The sequence below is a fragment of the Nannobrachium achirus genome (assembly GCF_963921795.1).
Source record: "Nannobrachium achirus genome assembly, chromosome: 19".
Classification (NCBI taxonomy): Eukaryota; Metazoa; Chordata; class Actinopteri; order Myctophiformes; family Myctophidae; genus Nannobrachium; species Nannobrachium achirus.
In genome coordinates, this window is record NC_137826.1 from 39,226,151 (window position 1) to 39,243,650 (window position 17,500).

The following is a 17,500-nucleotide window of genomic DNA, read 5'->3' on the forward strand; positions in this document are numbered from 1 at the left end:
GTGGCAACGGATATGTCTTTTTCAATGGGGTTTTTTGTATTCGAAAGCTTGTCACCGAGTCTACACGTCTACTAGATGAGTCGCGCACAGATTGTGCACGATGCGTGCGCGTGCCCACGCTAAAAGGTAAGGACAATTTGGCAGCTGCTTACTACAGCTATGTTTAAAATGGCAGAGAAAAAGTTAATGTGTAAACCATTTGCTGTAGTACAGTCAGTGGTTAAAAGCTACATGGCCAATTAACGCGTTAACCGAACATACCGATGCACCCACCATCAGACAATAAACCCCAGTGCACGCAATGGGAGGAGAAGAAGCCGATCAGACCAATGTGCATGAAAATTGAAAAAAAAAATATATTTATATGCAATTAAACGTTCGATCAAGTAATCAAGTCCCAGCCCTAATATAAATGCCATACTATTATTTGATGCCTTCCTTCCTGCTGTGTGTTTCATAGAGAGCTGGTGGAAGAGCTCCACCCACTGATGAAGGAAGCACTGGAACGGAGACCTGAGGTAACAAACTGCACCAAATACACAAAGACACAGGCACACTGAGAGCTTTTCTGTCACACAAACACCGGTTTGTCCGGGAGGGACCTGTCCCCGTTTTAAAGTGTTGTGTCCAGAGTCCCGGGAAATATCTGTATGTCCTGCTTTTCAACATTCACTATCAAACTGTCCTGGTTCCCACCGGTGTCAAACGCTGATACAACTTGACACTCCAAATCAGTGGTTCTCAACCAGTGGTCCGGGGACCACTAGTGGTCCTTGAACGGTGTTCCAGGTGTTCCCCAGCAAAATGAGAGTTGGTAACCAAATGGACCCTTATAGATCTTTAACTCTCAAGAGCGTAAAATGAAACCAAATGGACCCGTAAGAGTTATTTTTAATTATACACCTGCATTACTTAATTTAATATATTCTATGTTTTGGGTCTGAGAGGCTAAATCTCATCAAATGGTGGTCCATGGCTCAAATGCAGAATAAATAATGGACCTTGATATGAAAAGAGTTGAAAATCGCTGCTCTAAATGATGAAATATAATAATAATGTTGACTTAAAAAAGTATACTGTGAATGAACTCCTAACCATTTAAACCACATACAGGTCAGGTATACTTCCTTGAGCGGAGTCCCCCACGGCTCTGTACTAGGCCCTCTCATTTCCCCCGCTACACAAATAGTCTATGCCAAAAATAGCCAATCTACAAGCTCATAACACGTCACTTTGCGATGCGATGTGAGCTTTGGATTGGCTATTTTGTTCTAAATAATCACCCCAGAACGTGGACTCAAGGGTTTATGTGGTTTATTGTGATGCTACTCACACTACCAGTTATCTGCCTGCCAAAGTTTGCTATTAGGCAGAGAGGAGAACTAGGCTGTTCCATCTTAAGTGGTTTCAGTGGTTAAACATTAGTGTCTCTGTCACCAGAACAAGAAGCGCAGAGAGAGGAGAGACCTGCTCCGACTGCAACTCCTCAGGATATTTGAACTGCTGGCTGATGCTGGAGTCATCAGTGACAGGTAACTCACGCACACACGCACGACCCTGTGTTTAATTAAAGCTTCATGGTTGTGTTGGTGTGCGCTCTAGGGAGGCTCCTTTAAATGTGGCTTGCATTCACTATAGCTCTGCTTGTCTTGGATCCGAAGCTTCGGATCTGCTGCTTCTTAGCTGCCTCTTCCACCCCAGCCTCCACCTTTTGATCAGAGGCTGGCATAGACTCAAATACTTGTGATTTTATGCTGATTCAAGCTAATATGTCAATGTACTTCTACTATTGTATGCCGATGGGGGGTTTTGCTTAAAGTTTCCTGATTTTGCAAAGCAAGCATGCGTGAACAAAAATCCAGGGAACATCTCCGAATGCGAAGCCCTTTAACGCCAAGTTTAACTGTATTCCATTTGTTGCAATAAATGGTTACATCTACTTTGACGTGAGTGTTCCTGACTAAACTAACGAACTTCATGGTTGTGTTCTCTCCCCAGTACTAACGGGGCGTTGGAGCGTGACTCCCTGGCTCTGGGAGCTCTGTTCCTGGAGTACGTGGACCTGACCCGCATGCTGCTGGAGGCGGAGAACGAGAAGGAGCTGGACGTGCTGAAGGACATCAGGGCTCACTTCAGCGGCATGGTGGCCAACCTCATCCAGTGTGTCCCTGGTGAGAGCACCATGCTCCTGGAATGGACAGAAAATATTAACGTTGCTAATTTAATTTGTTATGTCTGTCTGTGGGTTTTATCAATATTTAACCAATGAAAAGTATTAACTTGCACTATTAAATAATTACTACATTGGAACCATTGGAACATTACACTTTTTCTGCCTAAAATTAACACATTTTGACATTTCATACAAGGTTTCTACCCGTCAGCAATGATATACAGTATTTAACATGCATACTTCAATATATGTTTAGAAAATGTCCACAAAACCTGTGTCTGTCGTCTTGTCTTCAGTCCACCACAGGCGTTTCCTTTTCCCCCAGCAGTCTCTGAGGCACCACCTCTTCATTCTGTTCAGCCAATGGGCCGGTCCCTTCAGCGTTATGTTCACGCCCCTTGATCGCTACAGCGACCGCAACCACCAGATCACCAGATACCAGTACTGTGCTCTGAAGGTAAACCTAACAAACACAACCACCAGATACCAGTACTGTGCTCTGAAGGTAAACCTAACAAACACAACCACCAGATACCAGTACTGTGCTCTGAAGTTAAACCCAACACAACCACCAGATACCAGTACTGTGCTCTGAAGTTAAACCCAACACAACCACCAGATACCAGTACTGTGCTCTGAAGGTAAACCTAACAAACACAACCACCAGATACCAGTACTGTGCTCTGAAGGTAAACCTAACAAACACAACCACCAGATACCAGTACTGTGCTCTAAAGGTAAACCTAACAAACACAACCACCAGATCACACACACCAGTAGTGAGGAGGTGCTGACCACGGGAGATAAACTGTTGCAAAGAAAGCTTTTATTGTTGAAACGTTGGTAAAATAAAGAAAAGGTTATTGCATCGTGGCTATGAGCTGTGCGACCTCGTTGTTGTCGGGTGGAAACCTTGTATGTCTAAGACCGTTCGTTTTGTATTTATCATTTAAAAAATAAACGAAACAGATCAAGCGTTCACTACCTTTGTGCGACAGCCTTGTATGATGAAGCAGGGCTTTACTTGGTGAAAAAACGTACAAGCTTGATACTTGGAGATACGAGGTTTCTGCCCGACAGTGACGATATATTACCCAATATAGCACTAATTCCTCACCTTCTTTACTCTAAACAGCAACACTGATGGACGGTGGTTTATTTAGTAGCATTTTTGTGTGTGTGTGTGTGTGTGTGTGTGTGTGTGTGTGTGTGTGTGTGTGTGTGTGTGTGTGTGTGTGTGTGTGTGTGTGTGTGTGTGTGTGTGTGTGTGTGTGTGTGTGTGACTGACTGGTTGGTTTTACTAATCACATTAACTGTTCAACAATGTGGGAGAGGTGTGGTGCACCTTGAGCTCTTCAAGCAGACAATATTGTAGTTCCACCTTTATGGAGATGATGAGCGCCTCCCGGCTGTGTCTTGACGACCGGGTAATTTACGACCTGATGTTGAATCCTTATCTCACTGAGGAGTCCATGTTTGCTAACGCAGACGACAGAATGGTTGATCGGTTCAAGCGTTGCGAGTGTCTATTAATAATAATAAACGTTGCATGTGAGTGCTATGAACACGATATCCAAAGCGCCCCTCCACTCATATTACACTTTCATATTACACTTGTATAACTGACTAAATATCCATCTTTATGTACAGCATACATCTTTGATACTGCTCTTCTGTTTGTTTGTTTTAATATTACGTGTGTTGATTAGTATTTAGCTTTTCAGTTTTCTCTTCGTTGTCCCATTATCAAGCACTGTGGAACCGTGATAATGTACTGTACAAATAAACTATTACTTACGTACATTTTCTGTGTGTGTGTGTGTGTGTGTGTGTGTGTGTGTGTGTGTGTGTGTGTGTGTGTGTGTGTGTGTGTGTGTGTGTGTGTGTGTGTGTGTGTGTGTGTGTGTGTGTGTGTGTGTGTGCGTGCGTGCGTGCGTGCGTGCGTGCGTGCGTGCGTGCGTGCGTGCGTGCGTGCGTGCGTGCGTGCGTGCGTGCGTGCGTGCGTGCGTGCGTGCGTGCGTGCGTGCGTGCGTGCGTGCGTGCGTGTGTGTGCTAGGCCATGTCAGCAGTGCTGTGTTGCGGGCCAGTGTTCGACAACGTGGGTCTGTCCACTGATGGTTATCTGTACAAGTGGCTGGACAACATCCTGGCCTGCCACGACCTCCGGGTACGTTCAACTGAATTACATTACTATAAGTACTGAGTACTGAACCACTTAAAACCCCTGCCAGTGTATTGTCTGTTCTCTGTTGTTGTGAAAATAGACGATCTGCGACGCTCTGGAAGCTTGTCGATCGGCTATCTTCTGCAAAAGTTTTACCCACTATACAGACTCTGGGGTTTAATTGGTTAAAGTAACATTTTGAAGTACTTTACTTATCCATCCATCCATCTTCAACCGCTTATCCGGAATGGGTTGCGGGTAACAGTTCCAACTGAGACCTCCAGATTTCCTTATCCTGAGCAACTTCCTCCACTCCCTCAGGGAGCATACCGAGGCGTTCCCAAGCCAGTTTGGAGATATAATCCCTCCATCTGGTCTTTGGTCTGCCACGGGGTCTCCTCCCAGTGGGACGCGTATCGAGGACCTTCCTAGGAAGGTGCTCGGGGGGCATCCGTACTAGATGCCCGAACCACCTAAGCTGACTCCTTTCCAAGTGTAGGAGCAGCGGTTCTACTCCAAGTCTCTCTCGGGTGACTGAACTTCTCACCCTATCCCTAAGGGAGATACCAGCCACCCGTCTGAGGAAACCCATTTCGTCCGCTTGCACCCGCGACCTTATACTGTCGGTCATGTAGATCTACACATTTTGGAAACACGATTTTTTTTTTTAATGCTAACTTTTGTAACTACAATATTTGCTTCTTGGGGTCCCTGGAACTAAATATTTTGAGATGGGGGTCTGCGGCCAAATACAGTACATATAATTCTAGGGGTCCTTGATTTTAAAAAGTTTGAGCACTACTGATATAGAAAGGTTTTTCAGAAAACCGTTTTAGAAGACATTGTTGTCTGCTAAAAGCCTCCATTGTGGTACTGCTACTGCAGGTGCACCGGCTGGGCTGTGAGGTGGTCATCCTGCTGTTGGAGCTCAACCCGGACCAGGTGAACCTGTTCAACTGGGCCGTGGACCGCTGCTTCACCGGCTCCCACCAGCTGGCCTCCGGCTGCTTCAAGGCCATCGCCACAGTCTGCGGAAGCCGGTGAGGGAATTCATTCAGCAGGGAATGAAAGTGTGGAAGAGATGAGTCTGTCTTTGAGAGGCCTTTGTGTCGTTGTCAGTGGTGGAAAATGTACTCACATCTTTTATAAGGGGTACTGTCACCTAAAGGGGTACTGTCACTTTAAAAAGTAATCTGAAAACATGAGTTACTATTTTTATGATGTAATTGTGGGAATGCGCAATTATAATCCAATCAAATGAATTGCGTGTTTGCGTGTACAGGAACTACCCATGTGACCTGGTGACCCTGCTCAACCTGGTGCTGTTCAAGGCCTCTGACACCAGCAGAGAAATCTATGAGATATCCATGCAGCTGATGCAGGTACCAGTGCGCACACACACACACACACACACACACACACACACACACACACACACACACACACACACACACACACACACACACACACACACACACGCTCACACACACACACACACACACACACACACACACACACACACACACACACACACACACACACACACACACACACACACACCACATATTCTCCAATGAGTTACTAGTCACTAGAGTGAGAGATTCCCATGGCAAGTTTTTTTGTCTTTCTTTGTCTGGTTCATCTTACCTGAGGTATTTACTCACACACACAGTCCCTCCCCCTGTCGCGCTGCATTAAAGTGTAGTTTCATGTAATGTCATTATTATGTAATGTAATTATTCCACATGCTAAACTCTACTTATTGAGACGTTGCGTCGTCATCCACACTGTGGGAGCTGTCCCATGCTGTCTGAACGAATGACACTGATGTCTACATTTCATACAGTATGTCTGCGTTCCATAACATGCAGTGTGGAGTACAAAATAGTTCAAACTTGGATATGAGAGGTTTCTGACCCGATGTGAAAATGAAAATTTGTGTAGGTGTTGGAGACCAAGCTGTGTGCGTACTCTAAGCGCATGGTGGAGCAGAAGCCTGGTAACATCCTGTACGGGACCCACGGGCCCCTGCCCCCCCTCTACAGTGTCAACCTGTCCCAGCTGAGCATCCAGCTGGCCAGCATGTACCCTGAGCTCACCCTGCCCCTCTTCTCAGGTACACACACACGCACGCACGCACATGCACAAAAAGTACAATCCATAGTGTGCAAAGTGTGTCTAAACTAGTAAGACACCTCAGGGTGACATGCGAGCGCCAATTCTTGACTATCTGGCCAACCACAGTGTTTCTCTGACGATTCTAGTTGTTATCATTCTGGGGGGAGTTTGTTCATGTTTTTGTGAGGGTATCAACCCTAGGAGACACGGGGAGAACATGCAAACTCCACACAGAAAGGCCCTATCGCCAACCCCACCTAGGGTGTGAGCGATGGGGCCTAAACATGGAAATGTGGAGAACACTATATATGGAGATAGTCCAGTCCATCATGTCATATTGGGACTACCGTCATAGACAGTAGCCATTGTTAGGCCGGAGTCAATGGCTGTGTCTATGACGGTAGTTCCATATGACATATTGGACTAGACTATCTCCATATATAGTGTTATCCACATCTCCATGTTAGGACTCGTATATGGGCATAAAAAGTATGTCATGTGACATCACTTCCTGTACAGACAGTCAGCCATTGACTCCGGATTAACAATGGCTACTGTCTATGACGGTAGTCCCATATGACATATTGGACTAGACTATCTCCATATATAGTGTTATCCACATCTCCATGTTTAGACAGCCAATGACTCCGGCCTAACAATGGCTACTTTCTGACGGTAGTCCCATATGACATGATGGACTGGACTATCTCCATATATAGTGTTATCCACATCTCCATGTTAGGACTCATATATGGGCATAAAAAGTATGTCATGTGACATCACTTCCTGTACAGACAGTCAGCCATTGACTCCGGATTAACAATGGCTACTTTCTACCACTTTTTCTAGTCACGTGTTCAAATACTGGATTCTGATTGGCTAAATTCCGGAGGTTATGACAAAACAACTGCCGCAAAGTTGTATGAGGACTTGTCCGAGATCAATGCACCTCAGTGTACATCCGGGGACTTCAGGAGGTAGTCGGAACACCTTTCCCCCAACCAACAAATGACGGTGGCAACGGTCCTATGTTTACTAACGTGCATGCTATAGTCGCCGATTTATTTGGATCCAATGCAATCCGCCAACTTTAAAGCCCCTTTTCTCTGAACCTATGCCTTTCTGGAAGCGAACAGCCTCTATTTACGGCCGGAACGGTACTTCTAACTGACGTTAGCTTAGCTGTAAGCTAGACGCATGGATTAGTATGGAGTTGGCGCCATCTGTTGGTGAGTAGAAGATGTTGTTTGTGGAACTATCTGCTGTCTCGCGGAAGTTTTATAGGCAATAATGATTGTAACTTAAGATCCTTGCAAGTTACAACTATGTGTTTTCTTTCATGTATACGGGAAAAAGTGGTAGAAAAGCTATTTACCACTCGGGGTCGGACATTATGCTCTCATAATGTCCTGAGTGAGGGTGTTATCGGACTCGGCTGCGCCTCGTCCGATAACACCCTCACTGCGGACATTATGAGAGCATAATGTCCTCTCACTCGGGGTAAATTGCTTACGTCTATGACGGTAGTCCCATATGACATATTGGACTAGACTATCTCCATAAATAGTGTTATCCACATCTCCATGTTTAGACAGCCATTGACTCCGGCCTAAGAATGGCTACTTAAGAACTTAAGACTGGACTATCTCCATATATAGTGTTTTCCACATTTCGTGTAGCCGCCCTGTACAGGAAGTGATGTCACAACTCGCTGACATCACACTGACATCACAGAGGCTTCGGAAGGACGGTCACGAGGCTTCGGACACTCAAGCGACACGGTTCTTCAGAGTATATGCGACCTGCGGTCGCAAATAACTAGTAAGACACCCAAGGGTGGAATGCGACCTCAGGGTGACATGCAACCTCGGCCTAAAGGGCGAGGTCGCGCCAATTCTTGACAATCTGGCCAACCACAGCGTTTCTCTGACGATTCTAGTTGTTGTCATTCTGGGGGGAGTTTGTTCATGTTTTTGTGAGGGTATCAACCCTAGGAGCTCAGCACACTCACAGAATCATGGCACACTCACAGAATCAATGTTATGCCCATACATGGAGTTCCCTGACTATGTTATGTCAAAACATGCCCATATGTGGACATTACCAAATATGGGCATTTCCAGATATGTCCTTAATATTGATAACATTGGGACAGGGATCTCCATATATGGGCATGAAACATATGTTAATTAGTAAAGCCAAGCTTAGGTTTGATGCCTTGGGATTTCTATATTTGGACATAAGTGTGTACCCAATAGGTCATCATCTGGAAAGGTAGGGTGTAAATCAGAGTAAAGCAGGCTTTTGAGCTAGTTAGGGTCAGAGATTGATGACATCAGAAATCCCCATATATGGGCATAAAGGGATTTTGCTTTTGGGAATGCCCATCTATGGCATTTTTATTTTATTTTATCCTTTATTAATAAAAATACATGTATGTATCCATATACATATGGAGTTCAATATTGATGTTTTTGGAGAAGGTATGTTGTAAATGTATGCTACTTAGTAAGGGGCCTCGGGTTAGATACTCTTTGTATGGCCTCTGGAGGTCCTTGGCGTCGGTTAGTAGTATGCCCAGCACATAAGATGTGGGACGTCACAAAGCCTGCGGCCATGTATCATTTTCCATCAGGCCTGTTGGTTTTCACGCTCCAGTGCGGCGTTCATGCGCTGCAAGTCAATGGCAGACTTGGCAGTCAGACAGACAGCCATTGACTCCGGCCTAACAATGGCTACTTTCTATGACTGTAGTCCCATATGACATGATGGACTGGACTATCTCCATATATAGTGTTATCCACATTTCGTGTAGCTGCCCTGTACAGGAAGTGATGTCACAACTCGCTGACATCACACTGACATCACAGAGGCTTCGGAAGGACGGTCACGAGGCTTCGGACACTCAAGCGACACGATTCTTCAGAGTATATGCGACCTTCGGTCGCAATAAACAGGTCCGAGTGGACCCTGACAATGGCCTCTGGCCTAAACGCGTTGGATGGCTTTCAGACGTAGTGAAACTAAATGAAAATTCAGGCTGAGTGTCAGGCTAGCTGATTGCTCCTTTATAATCATACCACAGTTTAAATCTCAGAATGCAATGAATTCTGATGTTTTATATTGTTGAATTCTTAGTTTCCGTTTCTTCCTTGCAGTTGTTGTGACATAGGGCAGTGGTTCTCAAACTTTTAAATTTGAAGGTCACCCCTTAACTTTGACAGCGTACAAATGGAACGTCATGTATTTGGTTCCATTTGTACGCTGTCAAAATTACAGACTTGTAAGGGTCAATTTAGACCCCCATAAAGAACCTAGAGAGACCCCGAAATCCACTTTGAGAACCACTAACATAGGGATTACAACTCTTGCGATATTCTGATATTATGAAGTCACTATACTACTGCAAGAACAGAAAAATTAACTGTGTCTCTCTCTCACTCTGTCTTTCTCTCTCACAACTCTCTCTCCCTCCCTCCATCCCCGTCCCCCTCTCCCCCTGTCTCTGTCTGTCTGTCTCTCTCTCAGAGGTGTCCCAGCGCTTCCCCACCACGCATCCTAACGGCAGACAGATCATGCTGTCCTACCTGCTGCCGTGGCTCAGCAACATAGAGCTAGTGGACACAGGGCTGCTGCCCCCGGCCTCCAGCCCCTGCAGCCCGGAGGACGAGCCCCGCGGTGCCCGGGGGGCTCACAGCCTGGGCATCGCCCCCATCCTGAGGGGCAGCGGCTGGGGCTCGCTGCAGGCCACCTCGCTGGTGCTCAACAACCTCATGTTCATGACCGCCAAGGTGAGGGAGGGACGCCAAGCTCTCTGCGTGCGTGCGTGCGTGCGTGCGTGCGTGCGTGCGTGCGTGCGTGCGTGCGTGCATGCGTGCGTGTCTCTGTGCACTGTCGGTCCATCTATATAACAGTGGTTCTCAGAGGTCACGGTCAAAATGTCAAGGATGTCAGTGTATTTGACCACTGACCCCCATTTGAAAAGATTTTGCGCCTACAACTTATAGAGAAGATTCGTTTTTTGAACAGCCAAAACATTTAAGAGAAGATTTCTTTCCGAACTGACAAAAAAGGTAACTTGGCTTAAGCCCACTTTTAGAACTAGTGTCTCATACAAAATAAAATATCTTCTTTCACAGTAAAACCAAACTGTATGCAGAGCAAGTGATTGGAGCTGAGTTGGAGGGAAATGCCGCTCCACGCTCCAGGGGGATGTTGTCACGCCCGCTATTCGCTCATGTTGAACTTTTGTGTCTGTCCGTGCGAGCGGGCATGCTCAAACATTTGGTGCGTGGACCGGCGGTCCTCCTCGCTCCGAGTTCGCTCCAATACCTTTTAATAAAACCTGCTCCCCGCTACGTTATAGATCATCCCGCGCTGCTCACATGCTCTGACTGCATGTGTATGTCCTTTAAGAACTGTGTTGTGTTTTCCTCTCCATGGTCAGTATGGAGACGAGGTGCCCGGTCCTGAGATGGAGAACGCCTGGAACGCTCTGGTGTCCAATGAGAGGTGGAGCAACAACCTGCGTGTGTCCCTGCAGTTCCTCATCAGCCTGTGTGGAGTCAGCAGCGATACCACACTCTTACCTTATGTAAGTCTTTATTAGGGATGCACCATATGAGCGTGTAGACTTTTGCTACTTTTGAATTTGAATCCTGAAAAGTAACAGTTTTGGACAGGCTTCCACCTGACAGAGAAGTTATACTTTTCCTTATTGTACGTTACATAATGTTTGTGTGCATGTGCGTGTGTGCATGATGGATGTTTCAGATCAAGAAGGTGGTGATCTACCTGTGTCGTAACAACACCATCCAGACCATGGAGGAGCTGCTGTTTGAGCTGCAGCAGACCGACCCCGTCAACCCGGTGGTCCTGCACTGTGACAACCCCCCCTTCTACCGCTTCGCTGCCAGCAACAAGACCCCCACCTCACACACAGGTCTGTGTGTGTGTGTGTGTGTGTGTGTGTGTGTGTGTGTGTGTGTGTGTGTGTGTGTGTGTGTGTGTGTGTGTGTGCGTGTGCGTGTATGTGCGTGCGTAAATTAATGCCCTACACGATCATCGTAGGAATGATCAAAAGTAGCAGATCTGCAAGCTCGAGTTTTGAGCTTGTAGATCTGCTACTTTTGTGTTTTTTGAATTTGAATCCGTTTTGGACAATGAGGTTTCCACCCGACAGACGATATTTTATTGCTATACTTTTTGGCAAATTATACATTTTAGTTGTCATTATTTTGTGTAATTCAAACAGCATATTCATTTATTCAGGAGTGCATTCTTTTTTTTAAATTGTGTTCCTTAAACAGTATAATTGTTCCTGCAGGCACCACGTCCAGCAGTAACACGGTGGTCGCCGGGCAGGACAACTTCCCCGACTCCAACGAGACCAAGATGGCCAGAGAGAATGAAGAGAGGTCCGTGTTCATCATGTTACTGCATCATATTAACGCCTGTTATTAATACTAGTAGCCCGAGATGTAGTCCTGTCCATCTATCATAATTAGAGTCAAGAGTCAAGTCTTAGGTCAGCAGTGCTCAAGTCCAAGTCTGAGTCAATTTATATTTTGAGACGGGTTCCTAAATCCAATTCACAACTGGTTGAGTACAATCAATTCCGTGTGTGGTATATTAGGAAAATAAGTAATATCTGATCAATTCTCAGGATGTATTGAACAATGTAACTATAGTTGTGTTGTTAAATAGGCACCTTGTCCTTCACTAAATCTTCCATGGCCCTCACACACTGCACTGTCAATCTCTTGGAGAAGAATTTAAAAAGAAAGGTTGACCTGACCTCCCTGGATTATAACATATGATCTGGAGTGTGGTTGTACTAAATATAGGAGAAGATAAAACATCTGCACACTGTTTTTAAGCTCCAAAAACGTGTCCTACTTTATATTAATGCAACCTTTTGACCAGGCAAATACTGTGCAAATACAAACAGACACACACAACAACTTTAACTCCAACTTTCCTGTTATAATAAATACATACCTTTTACTAAAACCTATAGCATATACATACCTGTCATTGCAACTTATAGCATAATAATACACACCTATTGCATATAAACACCTGTTGTTGACACTTAAAGCAGTATTGGTACTATTAATCAGCACGGTGGCTCTGTAAATAATGTGTGTAAACTCTGAATGTGAGTTTTATTGGACTGTGGTGTGTTTGTGTGGTTTTATATCCTCAGGGCCAGGGCTCACAACAGACTGGAGTCTCGCTACAGCAACAGCTCTGGAGGCTCCTATGAAGACGAGAAGAGTAAGATATCCTCTCTCTCTCTCTCTCTCTCTCACTCACGCACACGCACGCATGCATGCACGGGCACGCACACACACACACACACACACACACACACACACACACACACACACACACACACACACACACACACACACACACATACACTCACCAAGGTTATTATAGTCCATTGTCCAGTGACAAATAACCCAAAATATGAACAAAACTAAAACTATAACTAAAACGAATAAAAACAAAACTAAAACTAAGCGTCATCACTAAAATAAAAACGAATAAAAACTACTGTAGTAAATACGCTCAAATACGGAAAAAAATCTAAATGAACTAAAACTAAACTATAATCCCAAGCTACCTTGACACACACACACACACACACACACACACACACACACACACACACACACACACACACACACACACCGCCCTGTCGTCTGGAATGAGCTGCAGGACATACATTTCTCCTCCTTAGCTGACTTGCTCAGTATGTTAATAGTGAATAATGAGCTGAGAACAGACAGAACACGATGACAGCAGTTTCTCAGAGGAACAACAAGTCAGCAGTATTACAGGCAGGGTATGGATGTTTGTACACTTTACTGGAATCTATAACTAGAAGCTTTGTTTCCTGTTCAATACATAACTGCGCTGCACAATTCTTTTTCTTCTTTTTTTTTGCACCATGCAACGTTACTTTCCAGAATGTATCATATCGTCGCTGTCGGGTGAAAACCTTGTATGTCCAAAACCGTTCGTTTTTCATTTTTCATTTTAAAAGTGATTTAAACTAGTGAAAACAGCCGATCTCGCGGTGCGAGGCGTTGTGTGCTTGTAAATCTGCTGTTTTCACTACTTTTGTGCGACAGCCTTGTGCGATAAAGCAGGGCTTTACTTTGCGAAAGAACGTACACATTTGAAACTCGGAGATACGAGGTTTCCACCCGACAACGACGATATTATAATTCATTATTCTAGAATAACCTAGCATGGTATCACATAATGATCACTATCAACCAACTATCAAGTGGTTTTGAGGTCTTTTCTGCCTTTGGATAGCATAGTGGAAAGTGACGGGAAACAAGGAGAGTAGACGCGGGGACGTCGGGGAGTGACACACAGCAAAGGTTGTCAAGCTCAGGAATCGAACCCACGACTCGCTGTCTGGCTACATCAGAGCTCATAATGTGGTACGCACTACGGAGTATGTGCCTTAACCACTAGGCCAGTCGGCCTAGCCCCTAGTGTCCCTATTTTAAGCATGTCATCCAAGGCGAAAACTTTCAAAAATGTTCCAAAATTCTCCACTAATTGCGCTGTGCGACGCTTACGTTTTAAACTCACTTCAAGCTATTCAAGCATGTCATCACAGGCAAAAACTTTCAAAAATGTTCAGAAATTCTCCGCTAATTTCTCTTTGTGGCGCTTACATTTTAAGCTCACTTCAAGCTATTCAAGCATGTCATCACAGGCAAAAACTTTCAAAAATGTTCCAAAATACTCAGCTAATTTGGTTGAGCAACGCTTGCGTTCTTACGCTCACTTCAAGCTATTTTAAGCATGTCATCATAGGCGAAAACTTTCAGAAATGTTCAAAAATTCTCCGCTAATTTCGCTTGAATTACTTCAAGCTATTCATTATAGGACTTTCCAGGACTTTCCACAAGTACAGGCTTTTTGACTCTCCCATACGAGCAAAGCATTCCAGACAGTACAAGACAGACAGACAGACAGACAGACAGACAGACAGACAGACAGACAGACAGACAGACAGACATGCAGTGACTCTGTGAACTCAGGAGGTGGACAGGTGACAGAGCCATGGACTGATAAACAGGTGTAATAATAACAGGCTTCCATAGAAAAGCTCACAATGCCTGGAATGTCAGACATTCAGTGGTGTAAAGTAACTAAGGAGATTTACTTAAGTAATGTACTTAAGTACAATTTTGAGGTATTTGTACTTTACTTGAGTATTTCCAATTTCCAATACTTTTACTTTTACTCCACTACATCTCGGATCCAATTATTGTACTTTTACTCCACTACATTTATTTGAAAACCTTAGTTAATAGTTATTTTGCAGATATACATTATAATATTATAAAACATGCATAAATCACTTTAGCCCTATTTTATACCTTGGCTATTTGAAAATAGTCGCATCGTAACACGTTATGAGCTTACAGGTAGTTGTAGATATGCTATTTTTAAACATTTTGTACCTTTAGTTTAAGTACATTTTGATGCCATACTTTCATTCTTTTACTCAAGTATCTTTTGAATTCCGGACTTTTACTTTGTAGTATTATAGTATTGATACCTTTACTTAAGTAAAGAATGCGAGTACTTTTTCCACCAGTCCAGCCCGCATGGCATGCACTCGCTGCTGGAAGAAGTACTCACAATTTCTTACTTAAGAACAATGGTTTATTTACTTTTTACTGGACAATTGCAATATGTTAATTCTTAACGTACATCTCAGAGGCGAATGTTGTACTTTAACTCAACTACAATTATTTGAAAACTTTAGTTTTAGTGAAAACTATTAGTTACTTTGTAGATTTTTATTATTATTACGAAGCATACATTAACCAATTCAGCCCTGTAAATTAGGCTATTTTCAAAATGTGAACATTTTGAAAACTTAAGGAAATTCTGCGTAATGGCTACTTTCACTTTTAGTTCTTTAAGTATATTTTGATGCCAAACGTGTTTGTACCGTTACTCAAGTACATTTTGAAAACCAGACTTTTACTTGATAACAGACTATTTCTACATTACGGTAATGCTTATTTTACTTCAGCACAGTACTTGAGTAAACAGCACTTAGTTACTTTCCACCGCTGAGTCTATACCGCCAGCCCCTTGGGAACAGGAGGCTAGCGGCGAAGAAGAACGCCGTCCGTTCCACTCCCCGTGTGAAAGCGCGCGGCATGCCTTCGGTAAACATGCTCGGGATGCCTCCTCTCCGCTGACGCCTGGCCGCGTGCAACAATGTGTGCATGCATGTCTGACTCTGTGTTCGTCCCGGAGTGTCGTACTTACTGTAGGCAGGCTGCCAAATACCCCCACTCGAAGTGGCAAGACCTGTTTCATACGAGTGAAGTGAAGTGTGTTATTATTATTATTATTCTAATGTGTCGGGCGCTCGGAGGCACATGGCCATGAGAAGAGAGCTGTGTGCAATCTTCATATCGTGTCTGTCAGGTGGAAACCTCATATGTTCCAAAACTGTGACTTTTCAGGGTTCAAATTCAAGTAGGGCATTGATTTATGAAAAAACACAAAAAGTTAGAATGTGGAGGTAAGAGGTTTCTGTCCGACAGCAACGATATGCAGCTGTCCTTGAGTGACAGAAGATGTAATGGACTCATTGTCAAGTCAAGTCACCTTTACTTTTGTATTCTATTTGTATATGACACGCTTAAAAACAACAGGAGTTGATCCAAAGTGCTTTCCTGTCAAGAGAAAAACAACATCATCAATGACACATTACATACAATTACATTCATGTCAACATTATTGAATTATTTGGAGGGCCCACTTGCAAAATCCTCACGGGTTAAGATAACGGTGTTGTTGTATGTTTTTTTATAGCTGACCCTCTCCCTCCCTACGCCGGCTGGCTGCTGGGTGTGCTGGAGACCAACCGGCCTCAGCCTCTGCCCATGCCTGTCAACGGAGGCTGCTGGGCCCCGCTGGTGGACTACCTGCCTGAGACCATCACTCCCAGAGGACCGCTGCACAGGTACACTACCACAGTGCTTCTCAACCTGTGGGTCGGGACCCCCAAAAGGGTCCCCAGATTATTTTGGGCGGTCCCCAGATGATTAACTTAACTCATTCTGTGCCAGATGCCAAAATGGCTCCAAGGTAGCTGTGCCGAGATTTTGTATGTTTTTCTTTACTATGCAATGAAAAAAAAATGTTTTTTTTTTTATAATTTTTTTCCCCACAGAAACAGACACAGTTGTTGTGATTCAGTGGCAAAAAGAATTTTGTCAATCGGACAAATGGTTCCAGAGATAGAGCTGTTTGAATGAAAAAAAGTGTCCATCCACTAGAATGGACACACATGAACACACATTTTCTCAATCAGCTAAACGAGGGAGCGAACACACAAACAGAGAAAAGCATCTCTCTGATCTCAGGTCATTTTGACATCTTTAAAAAAATATATATATATATGAATTTTTTTTATTTTATTTTTTTCTATGTAAAAAACACAAAAACCGTCATAAGCCGTCATTGGCACACAGGGCTATTGGAAAAAAAACGTCATAAGCAGTCATTGGCACAGAATGAGTTGTGCAACATTGTTTTCTCTCTCAACAGCAAACAAACCAGAATAAAGTTTAAGTGTATAGAGGGTATCTGCACATTTCTAAAGTGACAATTTAAGGACTTTTTAATACCTCTAAAATGACGAAATTAAACAGATTGATTGATTGATTATTCTTTAGTAAAGTGTCATGCTTCCAAGGAAGCCCAGCCCATATGGACTTACAGGACACTTTTACATTTAATTTAACAAAAACAATTTACCGACATAACAATTCACACAAACAATGATCAAACAAATAACCAATTTTAACCTCAAGCTACTATTTGAAACATTGGCCAAATTGTCAAATATTAGAGGCAGAAGGTGTTTTGAGTATGTAGATCAGCTATTTTCACAATAGAACCATGTTATACAAAATGGAATGCCTCAACTCAGGCTGGGGGGTCCCCAGTTAAAATATGATTCTTTTGGAGGTTGTGGCCTG

At 43.9% G+C, this 17,500-nt stretch overlaps 1 protein-coding gene across 1 annotated transcript in view; it reads left to right on the forward strand.

Annotated features, from left to right (window-relative positions):
* fryb (furry homolog b) overlaps nucleotides 1–17,500 on the forward strand; it is a gene marked incomplete at its 3' end in the record, with an annotated part of 132,656 nt that overhangs the window by 71,421 nt on the left and 43,735 nt on the right. The window contains exons 25-38 of the mRNA XM_080748498.1: nucleotides 461–518; nucleotides 1,441–1,532; nucleotides 1,999–2,171; nucleotides 2,470–2,630; nucleotides 4,230–4,340; nucleotides 5,223–5,377; nucleotides 5,620–5,719; nucleotides 6,282–6,453; nucleotides 9,984–10,246; nucleotides 10,903–11,049; nucleotides 11,229–11,397; nucleotides 11,782–11,878; nucleotides 12,664–12,734; nucleotides 16,329–16,479. Of these exons, the coding sequence (XP_080604624.1) occupies nucleotides 461–518; nucleotides 1,441–1,532; nucleotides 1,999–2,171; nucleotides 2,470–2,630; nucleotides 4,230–4,340; nucleotides 5,223–5,377; nucleotides 5,620–5,719; nucleotides 6,282–6,453; nucleotides 9,984–10,246; nucleotides 10,903–11,049; nucleotides 11,229–11,397; nucleotides 11,782–11,878; nucleotides 12,664–12,734; nucleotides 16,329–16,479 (1,920 nt within the window). The remainder of the gene's footprint in view (nucleotides 1–460; nucleotides 519–1,440; nucleotides 1,533–1,998; nucleotides 2,172–2,469; nucleotides 2,631–4,229; nucleotides 4,341–5,222; nucleotides 5,378–5,619; nucleotides 5,720–6,281; nucleotides 6,454–9,983; nucleotides 10,247–10,902; nucleotides 11,050–11,228; nucleotides 11,398–11,781; nucleotides 11,879–12,663; nucleotides 12,735–16,328; nucleotides 16,480–17,500) is intronic.